The following is a 19,666-nucleotide window of genomic DNA, read 5'->3' as shown; positions in this document are numbered from 1 at the left end:
GATACCTTAAGATAGGAATAGCATCAGATGCGATAGATTCACAAAAAAAATGTATAAAGAAGAGTTCAATTCTAATTTCTTAATTTTATACTTAATTAATAAATTTGTATTTTAAAAATTAAAAATGAATGCGATTGACTCCGTGAAATGAATCAGTATTTAAATTTGCCATTACAAGCAGTCAGTACATAGCGTTCATAAGAATAAAACTTCCAAAGTAGAAGATCACAAATGTATATATTATAAAAATTCTGTACAAACATTCCAATCCTTGTTTTTTGGAACCTCAGTGTAATAAGATTATTAATAAATATTCGTGAATATCGATCGGATACTGTACTCTTTCCTCCTCTTGGCCCTGAGACCGAAATATATATGTTAAAAATATATTTTATTACTTTGTTTATTTTATAGTTAATTTCTTATTTTACATTCTATAATTAACATTCTTTGTCTGAATTCTACTATTATTGCCAGTTTTAAGACTTAATTTCTCAAATATTCTTTTTGGATTATAAAATATAAAGTAATGTTATAAAATAAACAGTATTATAAAAATTGTTATCATCTGATAGACACTTTATAGTTTGCATTTATGTTTTTAAAGTTTTATTTTAAGCTTTTGATTAAAAAATATTTTCCAAAATGTATTGGTGACTTTCCTCTAATCAAAGTTTGTAAGATAAAGAATAAAAAAAATATAAAATATAATAATATTGATATTCCTGTATCATACTGTGTATGTAAAAAACATACAATAAAAACAAAATAATAATTTACTGCAATTTGTTCAACTTTTATATGAAAAAGATACAGTAGTATGAGATATTTCTCGAATTTGCATATGAATTAAAAATAAATAAGTTGTGACGGCGCGACATATTTAAAATAAAATGGAATTTTTGTGTGTCTAGAATCCTACGTGAAGATTGAAAAATGCAAATGTGAGAATGCGATAAATATACATGAATTGCCCTCAGGTATTTGTAACACAAGAGCATTTAAATATTAAAAACACAACGTGCAAAGAATACTATCATTGAAAATTACAAAGATTTTGCGAAAACTTTAATATATTAAATAAAAAGCATACATAAATGAAGTTTTTGAACTGATATATACGTAATTTTTAGAAAGTAAAGATACATTAAAAATACATACAAATTAAAATGAAGTTAAAGATAAACTACTTTTGATTACAATTTATATATAACATCTGATATAACATATTTTTTCAGAGAATGTATGTGTCACGTCTTAAAGCATTACCAAAGAATATAACAATTTCATTTTCTTATTACGTTTGAGTATTTATAAAATTTTAGCATAATTTTCTTATTAGTTTGAAAGGTTCTTTATTTTTATTTGCTCTTAATTTTTATGTCAAATCGCGTTGAACAGTACTTAAGATGATGAAGTAGCATTACGAATTAAATCAATTTTTTTACATATGCTTAAAATTTAATATAAAATTACAATAAATATTCACGCAAAATTTTATTTGAATTCACGCGTTTAAAAGTTAGCTACTTAAAATTGCAGCAAAATATAGTAACTAATAGTAACTTACATTGCATAAGACATTGTGACCCAAATTATTCATTTTTTGCGGCTGATTTCAAAACCAAAATACAAATACTCACAATCAAAAGTTTTTATCATTGGTTAAAAAAGGATAAACCAAACAAGCCTACAGGTTTTGAAATTTGATAATTTTCAAATGTATAGTCAAAGCATCCTTAACCATAATTATTATCTTTTATAATACATTTCATTTTTTTTCAAAGTTATTTCTTAAGTATGTCCTAATCATAAACAGTGAAAAAATTTGAAAAAATGTATGTGTTATATAATAATGTGTTATTATATAATACATAAATTTTCATGATAATTAAATCTTAAATTTGGAAAGAAGATAAGGACATTTCGGTAACTGCAGGAGTATATTTTAAAGGTTCCCAATGTCTTGTTTTTCAGTGAATCATCTCCTCCAAAATAGTTAGATTTAAATTGGGGCAGATCACGCGCGTGCTCACCTTCCGGAAGTGGAGCGGATGCGGCAGGTCACTGCACCGCGGCCTGCATTCTCGGTGTCTACGGTAATGCAGTACTCCTCGCCCTGCGCCAAAGTGTACTGAATGCCCTCTTTAATCTTACACTGGTCCGCCTTGCCGGTGGACACGCTCTGCACGTTCACCGGGCTGCCTGGCACTTCCTTGCCGCCATATTTTACGTTGACCTTGTAACGACCACAGTCATCCGGTAGGTAAGTCGCCTTGTACTTTCCGTCACCGAGATCCTGCACTTCTACTCTGCGCGGCACTTGATCTGGCCCCTGGAACAAATTCAAGGAGGCTCATCACATTATGAAAATATGATGAACATGATTGCTATGGAACGATTTTAAAAAAATATTAAAACTTGGAAGTGTATCGAGATCATAAATAGTATTTAAAATTTTAAAAATAAATTTATATTTTACAAAGAGAATTATTTTTTGATTTTAAGATGTTATTAGGAAAGTTAGACGATAGCGCCATTAATTACATGATACATTTTGCAGAATTCTTTCAAAAATACTGCATATGAAATGTGAACGGTTGAAATCTTTCTGAAAATTCTCTGCAACAATCGTTACTGTATGAGACATTACTTCTGTTATTATGAGTATGTAGCAATGTTTCAATAAGAATTTCTTATATTCGTCAATTATTATTTTTGACAATAAATTCAAGGCTATTTTTATGACAAAAATGTATAGCTCCTTTATTTTAATTTCCCGCATCAAACCAAGCATGTGGATAGATGTCATACACGCGATACACTGATACGAAACATCTCGCGAAACACTACTCACCACAACTTGTACTTCAAGATCGCCATATCCAGCCTTGGAAGTATCCACGACGAAGTCAGTTGGGAAGGAGGCAGTGCAAACGGGCGACACCCCGGGACCCGATAAAGTAACCTTGCTGGGCTCTACGGTGGGCAAAACCTTCATTTTGTACGGACTGCCGTTGATGTCTTCGCCATCGTAAGTAACGCCGATGTGAACGTTACTTCCAGCAGGCGGTGGCTGATACGTCACCTCGTACAGGCCGTCGCCCTTGTTCTTGATCTGTGGCTTTTGCGCCTGGCCCTTATCAGTGGACAGCCTTACGTCCAGCTGCGCTGCTTTGGCGCACTTTGACGTGTCTACCGTGAACTTGGCGGGCACACCTTCGCGCACCATCTCAGGCTGCAGACCGGGTCCGTAAGCGATCACGTTCTTCGCTTCCGAGTCTGATATCACCTCGATCTTAAACGGCGAACCAGGTATGTTTTGTTCAGCAAATTTGATGCCGATCTCGTAGTCACCGGGTTCTGTAGGAACGTATTCAACGGTGCAAGAACCATCATAGTTGTCCTTGGCCTCCGCCTTGACCTCCGCGTCGCCCGTAATCGACAGACCTAAGCCACCATTGCCAGCCTCTAAAAAAGAATCGCATATGTGCTATTTAATTCTCCTCTCCTTTGCGACGCAACAATATTTCCTAAACTTTCTATACATGTAATAATCTTATATTCTAAATCTAAATTAACAAAAACCGGGTCGGTTGTCATACAGAATGTCAACAAACTCATTAATATTTAGAAGAATGCATTTCAATGCACGTGTAATAAATAATGATAGGAGAATATAAATAGATCGGTATGTGTGAAAACATGCTAATTAAAGATGAGCCTTATTCGGTAATAGCTGGATCTTCATTGATATTTTTTGTATGATTTTATATAAATACTTTTTCAAGTTCTCAAACTACACGCAGAATAAATTTTCAGTCTTGAAACAGTTTTTAAGTCATTGAGAATAATAATATTATAATATTAAATTGCTAGTTAATTTAATAATAATAACAAGTATTTACAATATTATGCCTCTTTCAAGTACTGTAAAGAATTTCTTGCAAATATACATCATAGTCAGAGTTCGAATCTGGATCCGCCCTTTTCAGGACGGGTGCTTAGTCACTTCGATTATTGAGATAAGTGGTGATAATTATTGCAACACATTTTTTTAAAACCGAATGGATATAAATATTATAATTCTCATAGTATTTAAAGATCTTGTAGCCACTTTTCTTTAAAAATTATTATTCAAGAGCTATAATAGCCGGCTCCGATCTCTCTGGTACAGATAGTACAGTAAACAAAAATCTTTTTATATTGAGTAATCTTTTTATATATTTGTTTCAGTATCGCATTTGCTATATTTAAATAAATATTAGCAAGTATAAAATAATTTTTTTTAACTTGCAAAATATTTCTTTAAATTAAGATGATACTAAAATAAATATATTTACTTAATAATAAAAAAAAACTTTTAGTGTATAACATAAAATTACAGTATTAAGAATTTGTTTGATCGAAATGTTGTTTTGCCAACCTTTGGTTTCTACCGTGAAGCGGTTCGTCTTATTCACGATGCCTTTCTCCAAACCAGGACCATAAGCGCGACACTTGCTGGGATCAGAGCCGCGTTGCACGTTTACGGAGAACGGCGAACCCGGGATAGGCACGTTGTCATAGAGAATGTCGATAGTGTGGCAACCCTCCTCGAAAGGCGTGTAGCTGACACGGTAGGTACCGTCGCCCTGGGGGATGATGAGCTTCTCGGTCTTTCCACCACTGGGGTTATTTATGCTACAGGACACCTTACCGTCGTCGGTCTTCGACTTGGAGACATCTCTCGTGTCTATCGTGAACGTCGTTTGTTTGTTCACAAATAAACCTGTAAAACGCGATAACACAACATGATTGAGTAAAAATGTTCGAATATTTCTTTAAATAAATTTTTTTTAATAAATGCACATAGAATAATAAATGTATCAAATAGTAGCTTTTTTCTAAATTAAAAAATTTGTCATTCTAAATATTTGTCTTAAACTGTATATTTCTTGCATGTATAAATATTTAAACTCAATTCTTAATGTAACTAATACAGTTTTATAGAAGTTTTTTTAAATCAAATTTTGCAATACTAAAAATATCATATAAATTTTTAATTTTCTGCATTTTCTTACAAACTGAAGCTTAATATATAAAGTAGTATACATCTTTAATAAAATTTACCACAAAAATATTTCGTATATTACTACATCGCATAAATTTGTTTAAATATATGTATGATCCTCAGATATAGTTTTATAATAAATATGCTAAATAAATAAACACACTGAATTATGTACTTAACGTATCGTTTATAATTTAGATAAACAATTCCTTTTTTTAAATAATACGTAATACCTAATTTAACAAATTATTTGTTAAAATGGAAATATATAAGCACATATAGCAAAATATATAGAACGTAATTTCAATTTCTGAATAATCAACATAAGAAAAGTCACAATAATAAATAAGATTATTATTTGTAGCATTTTAATCATCAGGCAAACTGAAAATAAGACTATGGTCATAGAAAAAAGTAAACTTAAAAATTATTGTCCTGTACATACTTTTTACAAACATGTCCTGAAGCATTCCTTCAAGCATTCGAATATCTTAAAAGTGTATAATACGTTAGAAACAGAAAGTATAAAGCAGGGATGCCATGATAACCAAAAAAGGTGCAATAACACACACACATGCATCGCTATATCAACGCGTCTCAGAATAATTATTGGGATTTTTTAATATTTTCTTTTCTACAAAAATATTTTCCTCGCTGCAGCTTTCCAAGTTATTATAACGTTCACGTAATTTATCAAACTTAGGTTAACTTAAACAAATAACTCATTCCATGCATGCACAAATATCGTTGTTGCTCGAAAATTAACTGAGATCTTGATGACTGAGAAATAATCGTTTGAGCCATCCCTACAAAATTCCAAGACGCGTTATACGAAACTCATCGCACAAATCAAAGATGAGCAAGTCACAGCACTCTATTTCAATTTCCAATTGCAAAACGTTTCTGTGCTGATGTCCTTAACGGTACCGTGTGGCTGGATGCCGTTCCCGCTGACTTTGATTTTGGAGAGATCCGCGTCTGGTACGACGATAGCTTGGAATGGCGAGCCTGGCACGTGTTGCTCATTGAAGGTGATATTGATGCCGTAATCACCGGCCTCGGTGGGCAGGTAGGCGACGGAGCAGGTGCCGTCGCCGTTGTCCCTGCAGTTTATCGCGGCCTCGCAGGGGCCCTCGACAGTCACGCCGAGGCCACCTTGGCCGGCGCCACGCGTATCGATGACGAACTCGGCCGGTTTGTTCACTACTCCGTGGGAGAGCCCGGGTCCTGAGGCGCGCACCTTGCCCGGATCGGAGCCGTGGACGCAGGTCAGCCGGTATGGCTGATTCGAGATGGACTCGCCGCCGAAGCTGATGCCCAGCAGATACTCGCCCAGCTCGGTGGGCGTGAAGTTGACCAGGTAGCCTTCATGAGTCGGCACCACGTGCGCCTTGACGCGATTGCCAGACGGAGCCGTGATCGCCACCTGGAAGTCCGCCGCCCTGCCCGCCTCCTGCGTTATCACGCGGAACTGCTGCAGGCTGTTCACCGGGGCCGCTGCGAGGACGTTTGCGGGTTCTCGTGATGAGCCGCGATGCGTCTTTCGCTTGTGCTTGGGCGACGGGACGACGGCCCGCGAGCGGCGAACGGACGTCGCGCCCACTTGCTGGTGAAATCGCGATCAACGCTCATCGAATCGGCAAGAATTAATTCAAAGTACAAGTATGAACAAAAGATTCGAGCGATTGATTGTAATATGCAGTTTACCATCGTTCACCAGCAAGTGCGACTGGACGCGTTCATCGCGTAAAGTTTCTCATCGCGCAAAGTTAGACATTAAATACTGGATATGCATCGAGTTGTGAGAGAAAGCCACTTGCTACATACATAAGCCCACAAGGCGCGTGTAAATTAGGCAGAGCGTATTTCAAATGAGATCTCCCGCGATTACGAAACACGTGTCTTAGTTGAAAGTACATTCAGTGCACAACAAGTATATATTATTTAGCGTGCAGAAATAATTATTTATTTTTATCTTAAAAAAATTATATTATTATAATTTCTTGAATGCATTGCCATTCGCTTTGAATCTCATGGTGATGCGTTTCATATACGATGGAGCAACTTGCCATCTTTCGCGGGGCTCCAGATAAGTTATGTGGAAGACGCAACGAGTAGACCGAGATTCAATATTTTTAGACGAAACGCGAAACTGTATGCGTGTCAACTGTGAGGAATCCGCGAGCGCCGCTAAAAATAAATCATCGCTTCACGCTCCAGCAAAACATCTATCAGCAGAGAGACCTTGGCAACGTATATTTCGAAAATCTAGAGTAGATAAGTTGGAAATTAGAATGATATGTAAATAAAGCATAAGAGAGAAGTATCTTCTTTCAGTCGAAACAAGTCTTTTCGTGCTTGATAATATTTCTATATCAGTTATTAAATATATTTTTCAGTTCTATGAATTGCCGATAAGGGATTATCAGACTTTAACTGCAATGATGAGCTGTTTATACAGCACCGAAATTTTTCAGGGATATCTCAGAAATGTTTCAATTTAAAAGTGGAATATTTCATACAAATGATAAAATATATCTGCAACATTTCTAAAATAACTTTAAAAATTTCTGCAATTCATGCAATTAAAACTTAAAAAAAGATTGCACTAATAAAATCTGTAACTTTTCTAAAATATTGCCAAAAAATTACTAAAATAGTAAACTATTCCAAAAACTATTTTAGAAACAACTTTTAAATTCTATTCTGAAAAATTATAATTTTCCCAGGAATACCAAGGTCCCTGAATTTATTTGTAAATAGAATTAAATAAAATTGTACTGCTGTAAACACACATTTAATTTACTTCCAACTTCAAATCACTTAAAGGATTTTTTATTTTTTTCATCAGAACACGCATAAAAGATCTAATACTGAGCCTTATTTTGTATATACAATATGTTCAAATTGATTGAATATGCTAAATTTTAAAAACATTTCTACTGTACCATCCATATTATGTTGTAGAATCTTTTCAGTATTGTTATATATAAACTGTAAAGGACTTGGTTAAGTGGCGCGATAGTGGATGGATGTGGATGGAGATAGAGTGAGGCTGAGTATGAGTGTTTATAGTATATTAGGAAGTATTAGAAAATAAAAAGGTACGAACTAGAGAGGTAAGAAGGTAGAGAAGACGGGTAATTGGAGGCGGAAGTAGAGGAAAAGGAATTGAAGAGATATTGTAAGACATAAGTGGAAAGAACAGGAATAGGTTAGGGCGGACAATGAGGCGGGAGAATCCGAGAGGTTCGGTAAGGTAGGAATTAAAGAAATGGTATGGAAGATAAAGAAAACGAAAAGGGCAAAGAGAAAGAGTGTTAAGAGAATAGATTAGAGGAATAAAAGATTAGAAATAAAGGCAGAAACAGCTATAGGAAAGAAAAGGCGATAGGTAATGCAAGAAATTAGGCAGAATGGTTTATGGAAAATGAGTGACATATGGTAAATGAGAGAAGAAATGAATGAAAGGAAAGGAGATTAAAAGGAATGTATAGAAGTAAGGAGACGGTGAGAAAAGTGATATTATAGGAAAAAAGTAGCAAAAGAAAATTAGAACGTAAGGTAGGAAATAGGACCAGGTATAGACATAAGTATAGATATAGATATTGTAAAAGTAAACGTAAAGGAAATGGAAATGTAAAGGTATAGTTGAATTGTAAGTAATTGCTTAAGGCTCCTGAGTACTCGCCGCGGCCATATTGAAGTCGTGACGTCAGAAGCGAGAAATTGCGTGAAATGACACGTAATTTTGTCCGACATGCCATTTGTAAATAAAGCCAATTTGGATAAAACAAACTAAGCAGATGACTTTAAAACACTTCTAAATATCGGTCACGACTATCCTTTTTCCGCCTAACAATCAGTAAATAGTTGTAAAAAGCATGTAAAGTGAAGCAATTGAAACAGGAAGACACATGAGCACATAATTTTGTCCGACGTGTCATTTCTAAATAATGCCAATTTGGATAAAACAGACTAATCAGATGGCTTTAAAACACTTCTAAATATCGGTCACTATCCTTTTTTCGCCTAGCAGTCAGTAAATAGTCGTAAAAAGCACGTAAAGTGACGTCTATTCAGACAGGAAAACACACGGATAGCTATTAAAAGGAGTGAAAAATGTACTTTTATGTATAAAATTCAAAGAAACTTTACTCGCGGTCCATTTTTACGAATTTGGTAAATACGAGACAAGTCATGTTTTTACAATGAAACACATAATAACAAAATGACATGCACGATAACATTTCATCGTCAATCTGTCACGTTTCACGTGTATTAGTTCTAATTTTGTCCGCGACGAAATGTCGCTACCGTCAACGCGGAGTTCTCGGCTGAGGAGTCAGGAGCCTTAATTAAGGATTCTGGGTGGCTTGGTATATGAAGAAGGAGACCGAGGTTACGAAGCATAAAGGATGGAGAAAGAGGTATAGAAGATTGAGGGTATGAAGCATAAAGGATAGAGGAAGAGGTATAGGAAGAAAAAGAAAAAAAAAGGAAATAGAATAAATATATAGGACAAGGAGGCGACTGAGGTGTAAGCAGAAAGGAAAGAGAAACCAGAATTTTAGTAAGAATTTAAAAAAAGGAGGCTGTTGGATTGTTAAAGAAGGAGAAACGGAGCCGGATCTTTTGCCTTTGGAGACTGTGCTTACAGAGGTTAAAAAAAGGTTGTATAAGACAGCAGAGATGAATGCAGAAAGGACGGAAGTGCGCCGTGGATCTCCTTTGCAGCAACAAGTTCACACTGTGGGTAATTCTTGTTACGTTGTATTGGAATGATTCCATAAGATGCGTAATTTCTACATTTCTGCGTGGAGATAATAAATAATCTCTGAAAGGCTGAGTGAAAAGGAGGCTATAAGGATTATTAAAGATATTTAGTATAAGAAGCAGGAAAGAGAAGAGAGAGGAAAGAAAAGAAAGATGAAAGAAGAACCGAGAAGAAGGAAAGGAGAAACCAAGGAAGGAAGGTTCAAAGAAAGAAGAATGTGAGGATACGCAAAAGAAGAATGTTAAATTAGGAGTTAAGATAGAAACAGAATTAGGTATAGGCATAGGTATAGATATAGGAATATGTGCGGTGTGGTGCTGGAGTTCGTTCGGATGGACAGATTTGCCGTATATGGTACGGTGTTTGTTTGCTTGGACGGACTTTTGCGCCGTACTGTACTAAGGATAAGTAAAAGAATAAGTATAGAGAGGTATAGTTAGCACCGCGAGCGCGAGGAAAAGAGAGAGAAATGCGTATAAAGAGTAGGAACAGAGATAGGCCAATATGGAATAGAACGAGGTATGGATGGATGCGTGAGTTAAGGATAAAGATTGTAAACCAAGTCCCTTCATGGCTTTTTTGTAAGCTGAAGTAAATAAATATCTATCTATATATAAAATGTAAAAGGTTAAAATGATTTCAAAACCTGAAAATATTCCTTTGTTCTGAAAACTTTCTGCAAGAATTGGTGCTATATGGGTAAAATTATGCCAAATAAATATCTCAAACTAAAGGAATACTGAAGTCGTGAGTTTCACCGACTGAACAACGACTTAAGCACACACAGTATGTATTTGCAATACAGTTTACGAAATATCAATACGTTATAACATATTACTACATTAATATCATACGCACACATACAGATACATTTTTGTTTAAACTTTTCGTATTGAATTAGGTGTCTAAGTCTGATTCTAAAAGCTCGACGTTGTTTCTTCGTGTAATTTACATATCTGGAGACTTCAATTTCGTAAGTGTAGACTGTAAAGCTTCTATATCAAGCAAATATTGTCACGCGCGATTTGACACACAGCTCTGGATATTCGTTTAAGAAATATTAAGCCATATTTGTTTAAGAAATAATAAAAAAGATCAAAATTAAAATTCTTTTTTTCGTTTCCTGTATAAAATCTATACTGCAGACATGTATTAATGTATATACTTTAATTCTGGAATAAGATTTCCAAATATGTAAAAGTAATAACATACGAAAACTTATTATAAAATTATTGTGTTTAATGGGTAAAATAGGACTGACTCCAGAATCCCTTTAAATTGATCGTCAATTATTAACAATGATGCTATTTTAAAACACTATGAAGAATTTATTGCGAAAAATATTACTTCAGTGTATGATCCAAACCCGTATCGGCACATAGTTCATCGAACGAAAAACGTATTTAATAATTGATTTATAAATAAGCCCTAGATTCATTTCGACTGAAAAATAGTATTTTTTTTCTTTTTGTACTTTGAATTGGATATACTATCATAGTAGCGTCTTGAAGAGTCCCCAAAAAAATATCACATCGCAAGACAAGAATTATCCTCTCAATGATCGCTGGAAAGCGTGATTTTCGCACAATTTATTCTCGAACTAATGCACTGTCAGTGCACCTATCTAACAAGGGGAGATTCAGCTATGTATCTTGAAAATTTTGAAAAATTTGATATTAACCCTTAAACATATCGATCCTGTAAAATACAGAAACACATTTTCGGGTCTAGGAGACTTTTTCAACTTTGAGAAACTATAACTTTTATTAAAATCAATGTTTTTCAACAATTTTTTTTTAAAATAAAAGTTTAGAATCTCAGAAATGTGACTGTATAATCGGCATTGTTGAAAAAATGATTTATTGTGAAGTTATAAAAGAAAAACCATTAAACAAAAATGAGAAATGGTTCAAAAATCCACTTTTCTTTTAAAAAATCATACTTTTGCAACAAAAAAACATTAAGGACTTTAAAATACGGCGTTTTAAAGCTAGAATCATACTTTCAAAAAAATTTATGTCATTGTCTCTATCAGGAAACCATATGAACCAACCATATCAATCAAAAGAAAAGATTTCAAATTTTTTTTACATCCTGGTTCGAACCTCCTATTTCATTCCGTCTTCATACAGCAAGCGTTCAAAACTTCATATGGAGTCTCTCAGACCCATATGTCTCAGACCCCCCCTTGTGTATTTAAGGGTTAAAATCTTACGTCATAAAAATAATATGTAACGTTTAGCTACTAGAGATGAATAAAAGTTTAGAGTTACAGGATTTTTCTTTTTTGTTCAAAACCGACCGATATAATATCTCCTTTTTTTAAATATTTATTTCTTTTACAAAGAAATATTTTCTTTTAATTTACTCATTTATTTGAAATTTATTTATTTAAAAATAAAAACTATTAAAAATTAATAAATAAGAATACATCAATTACTATGTGATAAACATAAATAATCGACAAGCCTCAATAATCATAGCTAGATTTTGATGCTAAAATGATATTTTTTATGTGATTTCACATACAATTTCTAATTCTTTTGAATTCTGCGCCGTTACTTTTGATTTTAAAAACTCTTAAATTAAATCAGAAAAGTAGTATCATTAAAAGACGATCAATTTAATAATTTTAATAATACTGATTTCAATAAGCATTTTTACGATTTAACGTTTTATTTCAAAAAACTGTAAAGAATTTGATGCAAAAAATTCTGTGACATTACTTTTCTGATTCAATTTAAGAGCTATGTTTGAAACTGAAAATAATGATGTACAGTTCAAAAAAATTAGGAATTGTATGTGAAATTAGAGTCCCTAGAAGTAAAGAGTCTGGACATCTGCCTCTAAAATGTCGGTGATGAATATGCCAGTGTATGTACGTGAGCTTTATGTGTGTGTATGTTTATCATTGTGTGTACTTGAACGTGTTGTCTGCTGTTATCGCATTGGCTAAAGAGGATTAAACAGGGATCCGTATTGGTGCTGCCCAATTTTAGGTGCAGTCCAATCACGTGGAACCCCGAGATGTTCAGACTCTCTACTTCTAAGGGCTCTATGTGAAATCACACAAGAAACATTGTTTCAGAATTTTTAGCATTAAGATCTAGCTATCACTGTTAAGGCTTGTCAATTATTCGTAATCAAAATTAATTATTTAAAAAAATTGCAAAACACATTTTTGATTATAAAATTATTTTTTATACATATACTGTTATTTAATAAAAAATGCAAACTCAAGAGAGTTAGCACTTATATATAGCTAGACTCTGTGAAGCTTCAGCCATTCATTGTAATATTTGTCATATGTGTAATTATTTTAGACTCTAAAAAAATTTTGTAATTCCATCTTCTTGATCCATTAACTCTTGAATGTTACATATTACTTTTACGATATCAGATTCTTTTCCACATCTTAATGTCAAACTTTTTAAAATCTGCGACGTACATACTTGGATCTTTCCTTGTAAATAAAAAAATCTTATTTTAGTCGTGAAATTATCGCAATTATTAATTTTTCTGTAACTACGTTTAACGAATTATCAAATTAAAATATAATAAAAACATGAATTTTTGATATTACGAAAAAGTTTTACAATATCACTCAAACCAAATGTAATATAACGATAGATAAATATTATTGATTTTTTTTGTTAACAGTTTATATTAGACATGTATAATTGTTAATTAACTTAATGTTTACTTATAGATCAAGTATATCCTAATAATTTAAAAAAATAGAATAATATTTTACTTATATATTATAAAATTTATAATAATAATAATACTGATTGCTTAAAACACTCAGATTTCCTACCAATAATCTTTCAACGACAAAAAGAATATCTAACCATTATTACAATTTTAATGTGTTTATCTTGGTTTGAGCATATTTGCGATTAGTGACACATTTATCAAATGTTAAGTCCAATTTTAAATAAACCGATAGCGAATAACGATAATCGAAATATTAATTAAACAAATAATTGTACTCACTTGGTTCTAGACCGTCCACTTTAATCTTGGACACGTCCACGTGAGGTTGAACGTTGACCTTAATGGGGCACTGGGGTACCTTCAAACCGCCATAATTGAGATTTACTGTATAGTTTCCTGGTTGAGGGGGCATGTAGTCTACGACGAATGTGCCATCCTCGTTGTCCGTTAACGAAATTGGAAGTTCTCGACCCTCGGGATTCAGCAGTTTAACGTCCAATTTACCTGGACCAGCTTCGCGACAGTCGACATTGAAGTGTGTAGGAACGTTTGACTTCACACCTTTCTCAAGACCGGGGCCGAAGGCGGAGACTTTGGCGGGGTTCAAAGGCGAAGCTATCTTAACTCTGTATGGCGATTTCTTTGTGGCTACTCCGCCATAATTCACCTGAAAGAAGATATCTTTAATAACAAATTGAAATAATGAATACGGTATTATTAGTCAAAAGCAGTTCTTAATGCTCAATAATTTTTTCAAAGTAAATTTATAAACATTTACAAAATTCCGCCAAACTACGCGTCGCAATTTTACCGAACTTAAAACGGCTTTAAGGAAGAATCCGAATATAATATCACGAAATTAAATTACTAATCAATTTAATTATTTATTTGATGCTTGTATGCATTTCCACTGTCCCCCTCTAATCCTGAAAAACTAAAAAAATTATTGCAAAAAACATTATCTCGACCAAAGTTTGATCTGGATTCTCCAATTATCTGGAAAGGATGTTTCACAATTAACCAGTTTGATCACCAAGGCACTTGGTAATATTTATCGCAATAACCGATAATATTACATGAGCGTCATTCACGGCCAACGAGTGTATACAATACAATACAAATCCTAATCTGATTATCGTAAAACTTAATTTTAGAGAACTTTTAACATTGTGAAGTAATACCAAGTTTCCAGTTTTGTTTGAAGTTTGTGCTGATCGAATGGGACGGCGTGCAATATACAATTTTTTCCTTTATTAGAATAAGTAAGGTTTATTGATTCTTGCTCACTGGCCTTTAGGCCGACATTGGCGACACAGTATAAGAATATACAGTAAACATAATTCTTAGTTTTCAAGGTACGTAGATTTGTTTTCGCAGTTCAAACGACCGTGTCTTTGGACTAACCTCGTTCAAAGTAAAGAACTTAAAGTATCGCCATTATTGTAATCATAAGCTAGAGAAATATAATCGAACTTAATAAAATATAATCAAATACCACGGTCCGGTACAAAGCATTACGCCGCTTTAACATTTTATAATTCTATGCTTTCTTTAACCAGAAAATATTCAAGAAAAAGATATATAAATATAAATATAAAATTACTAGTGGCGGTGGTTTCTAACACTACTGCAATGACATAATACTTGCAGATTTTGCAACCCAAAGATATGGATTCTAAAAAATCAGTTGAAAAAGATCAAAGATGTCGACGCCGTATGTCCTTGTAATACTGTATATTCTTATACTGTGTTGGTAGCATCATGGCAAATCGATTGTTACTCTAATCGCGGCCGGTCCAAGCAATGTCAGTTGAGTTTTGCTCGTTGATGATTCTTGAGTCAACATTGAAGTTATGTTGGCAACCATCATTTCAATCGTAGCGCGATGTCGGCCCAAATAAGACCACAAATTCCCATAGGAATATTCCTATACGTAACCTATAGAAAAATGACCCAGTCAAATGCCCTATAGGACCTACATAAGATAAGTACAATCCTATATGGAACCAATACAATATTATATAGGACCATGTTTTCATGTAGAAACTGTATTGGTTCCATATAATGGTCCTATTAAAGATCCAGGTTCACAAATCCCAGGAGAGTAAGCGTGTTTTTCAAATAAATTTAAATAATTATAATTTCAAGTAAAATTATCACATACTAATGCCTTGTAAAATAATTTTAATTAAAAAAAAATAAAACTTTATAAAAATTTATATGTTAGAAATATAAATACAACTTTTTTTTGTGACGGCTCGATACTAGTATACAGTACTATATCGGCTCAACATTGGCATGCAACGTTAGACTAATTTTATCATTTAAACATTCTGCCGACGTTACAGCCAATACTGGATCGATAATCGAGAGCTGATGGTGAACGTTGACTTGACACTGATCTAGTTATAAAACTGTACATTGGAGTACAATTACTACTTTTCTGAATTTTAATATTTTCAGGTTACATGTAAAGTTAATGATTTTATGGATTCCCTAAAATCAATTTCATAGAGAAGATAGTATTATGACTACTATCGACAATATGGCTACTCCTATTATTTCTGTTATTAGATGACGTATTCTAACAATTGCTTATGGAGTTATTTGTTTAGTAGCCCGCCGTTTTTTAGTGATGCTAATGTGCCAAGGACTGACAATTCTTAAATGGCATTTTTACTTTTGAGCACTTCTAAACTTTTTCAAAGTACATTTTTAACATTTAATTACATACACTTCCTCATTATTCTTAAACTTGAGTATATTATCACACAAAAGTACATATACTTGAGTGTTTTTTTGTTATTTAACTTTTTATTTGGCCGTATACATTTCGAGTTATACAAAGTTAAAACAATAACATGGAATTTTGTTAATATGGTTTTTTAAGCAAAATTTTTATATCAAAAAATTTCTTTGATAAATCGATTGTCATTCTAAAGAGCGGTATTTAGAAACATTAGAGACATCATTTTATACTTGTTTTTTAATGTTAATCAGGGATAAAATGATGTTTTTAATAAAATTTCTAATGGTAATTCTAAAGCTTTTAATCACAAGAAAATTCTTAATCGGAAAAATTCTAAACAATGGAAAATTAAAAATATATAATTTTGTAACAAGGTACTGTGTTTCTTTTAAATTAAATTAATTTTTAAAAATTATTTTTATGGATAGCTATATTACAATTACTTTTTTTTCTTCCACCAATTATGCAGCGCATTAGATTTTTATATATCACATCCTAAAGAATAAATATTTCATTACTTTGAGTCTAGAATTTGTCAAACAACACTCTGACGAATGTAATCGTTCAAGTTTCAATAAAAAAGATTAATTATAAACAAAGTTATTCAATAAAATGAAAATAGGTGCCATATTACCCTCTTCTTCCTTATCAGATTATTTTCTTTCAGTTCACTAAATTCAATATTTTGAAATTTAAAATTCTAAGGCTAACAAAAAATTCAGTGACTCTAAAACCCTTAAAAAACAACATCATAAGTTACTGTCAGAATTTGATCCTTAAGAGTTAAGAAATTGAATTAAATTGACCTTACCCACATGCCTTCCCTAAACATTTTAATAATGTTTTGTGTAATATCTTACATACGTTTTAATTTGTATGGAATTTATCCAAGTTAAATCCAAACTCTATTTTTATTTTAATGAGAAGTACCATGTCGACTATTTTAATCTTTTCTAGATAAAAAATAGCATGTTCTAAGTAATTATATAAACAACGAGTAGCAAAAATTTAAATTCAAGGCTTTCAAAACCATATTCTGGTCATACCATCACAACATGCTGGGAACTAGATGTAGGTGTATAATGCGCCTGGACAGTACCGTCTTGCTTGACCTCTAATCTGACCGGAACATCTTTTCCAAGAGCATCTTCGATGGCGACTTCCAAAGCCGCCTGACCGGCTTTTCTCGCATCAATTGTAAAGTGAGTTGGTTTATCTTTCGCAACACCTTCTGGCTGAATTCCTGGTCCATGAACTTCAACCTACAAAGTATATTCGATCAGTTCGATGTACTTCTTTATTTATATCCGCGAGATAATAAAAGCAGCATATTATTACTAATTTTTCTAATATTTAAATCATTGATGTAAAAATCTATGAGTTTATATGCTTTTCATCGTTATAAGTATCCCAGAATATAAGTAAAAAAAATATATACAGGATATCTATAAAATTTGTTACCATTCCTATATTTTGAAAACTGTTTAAAATTATGAAATATGTGTTTGATCATTTCGAGAAGCTACTCTTTTAAAGAGAGACATTAGTTGCAAGAATTGCTCAGATAAAGAATTGCTTTACTCTTTTATACAATTCTAACCATCGAATTAAACCTGAGCGTGCCGGATTTACTGGCGAAAAAGAAATGTGGAGCGTGTTTCTCAGGGAACGAATGCGTCGTCAAACGAGTGTCATAAAGATTTAAAGACGAGCCATCATTAAAATATAGAGGTGCTTTGATTCATTTTCTGTTTTCCAGTGTTGATTAGGCTCTGTATAATGCTGTGTTAAATTAGAGATTTTTTTTTCTAAAAAAGTATCTTTTTTATTTTTCACAAAATAAACAGCTAAAACAGGCTAGTGAGAGTCAGCGCGGGTTTAAGAGCGCAAAACATAATCAGTGTTCAAACAATTATTTATTCATAATGAATCAGAAGTAACGAACGTTTCGGCTCTCTTTGGAGCCTTCTTCAGCGAAATTACAAGGAAAAAATTATTTTAATCGTCATCTTCAACGCAATTACAAGTAGAAGCTATTCTAATCTCATCAGTCAGTTACCGGGAATTAAATGAGTCACCAACAGTTTGCCAAATCCGCCGTGGAAGCATTGCCCGTTTTTTTTTTATTTTTGTGCGCGAAAGTGCGAGAAGTATGTTTGAGTTCGATCACCAGGTGTAACATACATACTCCGATAGGCATATTGTGTGAATATTGTACAATAATAGCATCATGAATTGACGAAAATTTTGAATAATTGCGTTAAGATAATTTTTTTATTATCTAGTATCATTCATTAAATTATTTTCTTATTTCTTGCTGAACATACTGTATGTTAAAATACTTATATCTTTATTTACACGCTAGGATTATAAAAAGAAATAGTGAAATAATAATTCAAATTTACCTTCTCCGGATCGAAGTCGGTCTTCGGCAAGATAGTCGCAATATAGGGTGATTTGGGGATGTCCTCGTTATCACAGAGGATATGTACCGCATATTGGCCCGATGCAGTGGGCAGGTAAGACACATCGGCGGTTCCATCGCCATTATCATTGCATTGTATCTTCGCTTTAGATGGGCCTTCGATAGAGAAACCAAGGGCGCCGGTCTCACCGTTTGTGTCTACTGTAAATTTAGCTGGATGACCGACGATACCAGTGTGCAGACCTGGTCCGAAAGCCCTGATGTTAGATTCTTTATAGGGTCCTACGTTGACTTCGAAGGGCGATTTGGGAATCTCTTTGCCGCCATACGTGATCATTACTACGTGACGGCCTTCCTTAACCGGCGTGTAGTGGCATTTGTAAGTTGAAGCGTCGGTTTTGGTCATTCTAAAGCAATTTAATTTAATGGCGTTAATATAATCGATAACACTGTCCAACACTGATTTTATCTTTGGCTTGAGAAGTATCATTTCCGAAGTATTTTTCAATGCTGAAGTTCGATGCTGTCCTCATAATTTGTCTATCATATCCAAGAAAACTGGAATAATATAGGCTGGAAATAACAATTTTGAGAGCTTTTGTGATGTTGTAGCATTGTAGCACTTATAACAAATTTTTTTTTAATTTATTAATTCAAAAATATCAACTTTTAGCTTTAAAATGTATTTTGTTTCGTTTCAATATAATTTTTGTGTTTTTGAAATATAATAATTTGAATATTGTTTTTTATCCATGTGTAGTGTACATTATCAGACCAAATTTGATCTAGTCTTTCATCATGAGTGTGAACAAGTGTTTTTGATGTATTTTTGCCTGCTAAACACAAATCTATTATCCAAATTTGGCTATCACGTCACAATTTTGAAAAAAATAATTTTAAGAATTTGTTGCTTTTCGTCTATTTGATGTCAAAATAGATCGAATA

General features: G+C 33.1%; 1 protein-coding gene across 5 annotated transcripts in view; it reads right to left on the bottom strand.

Moving 5' to 3' along the window:
* The window catches only part of LOC105200463 (filamin-A), a 133,124-nt gene that overhangs the window by 54,167 nt on the left and 59,291 nt on the right, over window positions 1–19,666 (bottom strand). For 3 of the 5 annotated variants that reach the window (XM_039454599.1, XM_039454598.1, XM_039454600.1), the window contains 7 exons: window positions 18,702–19,128; window positions 17,343–17,558; window positions 13,827–14,214; window positions 5,981–6,550; window positions 4,427–4,771; window positions 2,858–3,471; window positions 2,037–2,335 (listed from right to left, as the gene is read on the bottom strand). In XM_039454599.1, the coding sequence (XP_039310533.1) occupies window positions 2,037–2,335; window positions 2,858–3,471; window positions 4,427–4,771; window positions 5,981–6,550; window positions 13,827–14,214; window positions 17,343–17,558; window positions 18,702–19,128 (2,859 nt within the window). The remainder of the gene's footprint in view (window positions 1–2,036; window positions 2,336–2,857; window positions 3,472–4,426; window positions 4,772–5,980; window positions 6,551–13,826; window positions 14,215–17,342; window positions 17,559–18,701; window positions 19,129–19,666) is intronic. The other 2 variants (XM_026138887.2, XM_026138886.2) reach the window with 1 other exon arrangement.

The sequence above is a fragment of the Solenopsis invicta genome, chromosome 10 (genome assembly GCF_016802725.1).
Source record: "Solenopsis invicta isolate M01_SB chromosome 10, UNIL_Sinv_3.0, whole genome shotgun sequence".
NCBI lineage: Eukaryota > Metazoa > Arthropoda > Insecta > Hymenoptera > Formicidae > Solenopsis > Solenopsis invicta.
This window is presented reverse-complemented; position numbering and strand designations above follow the sequence as displayed.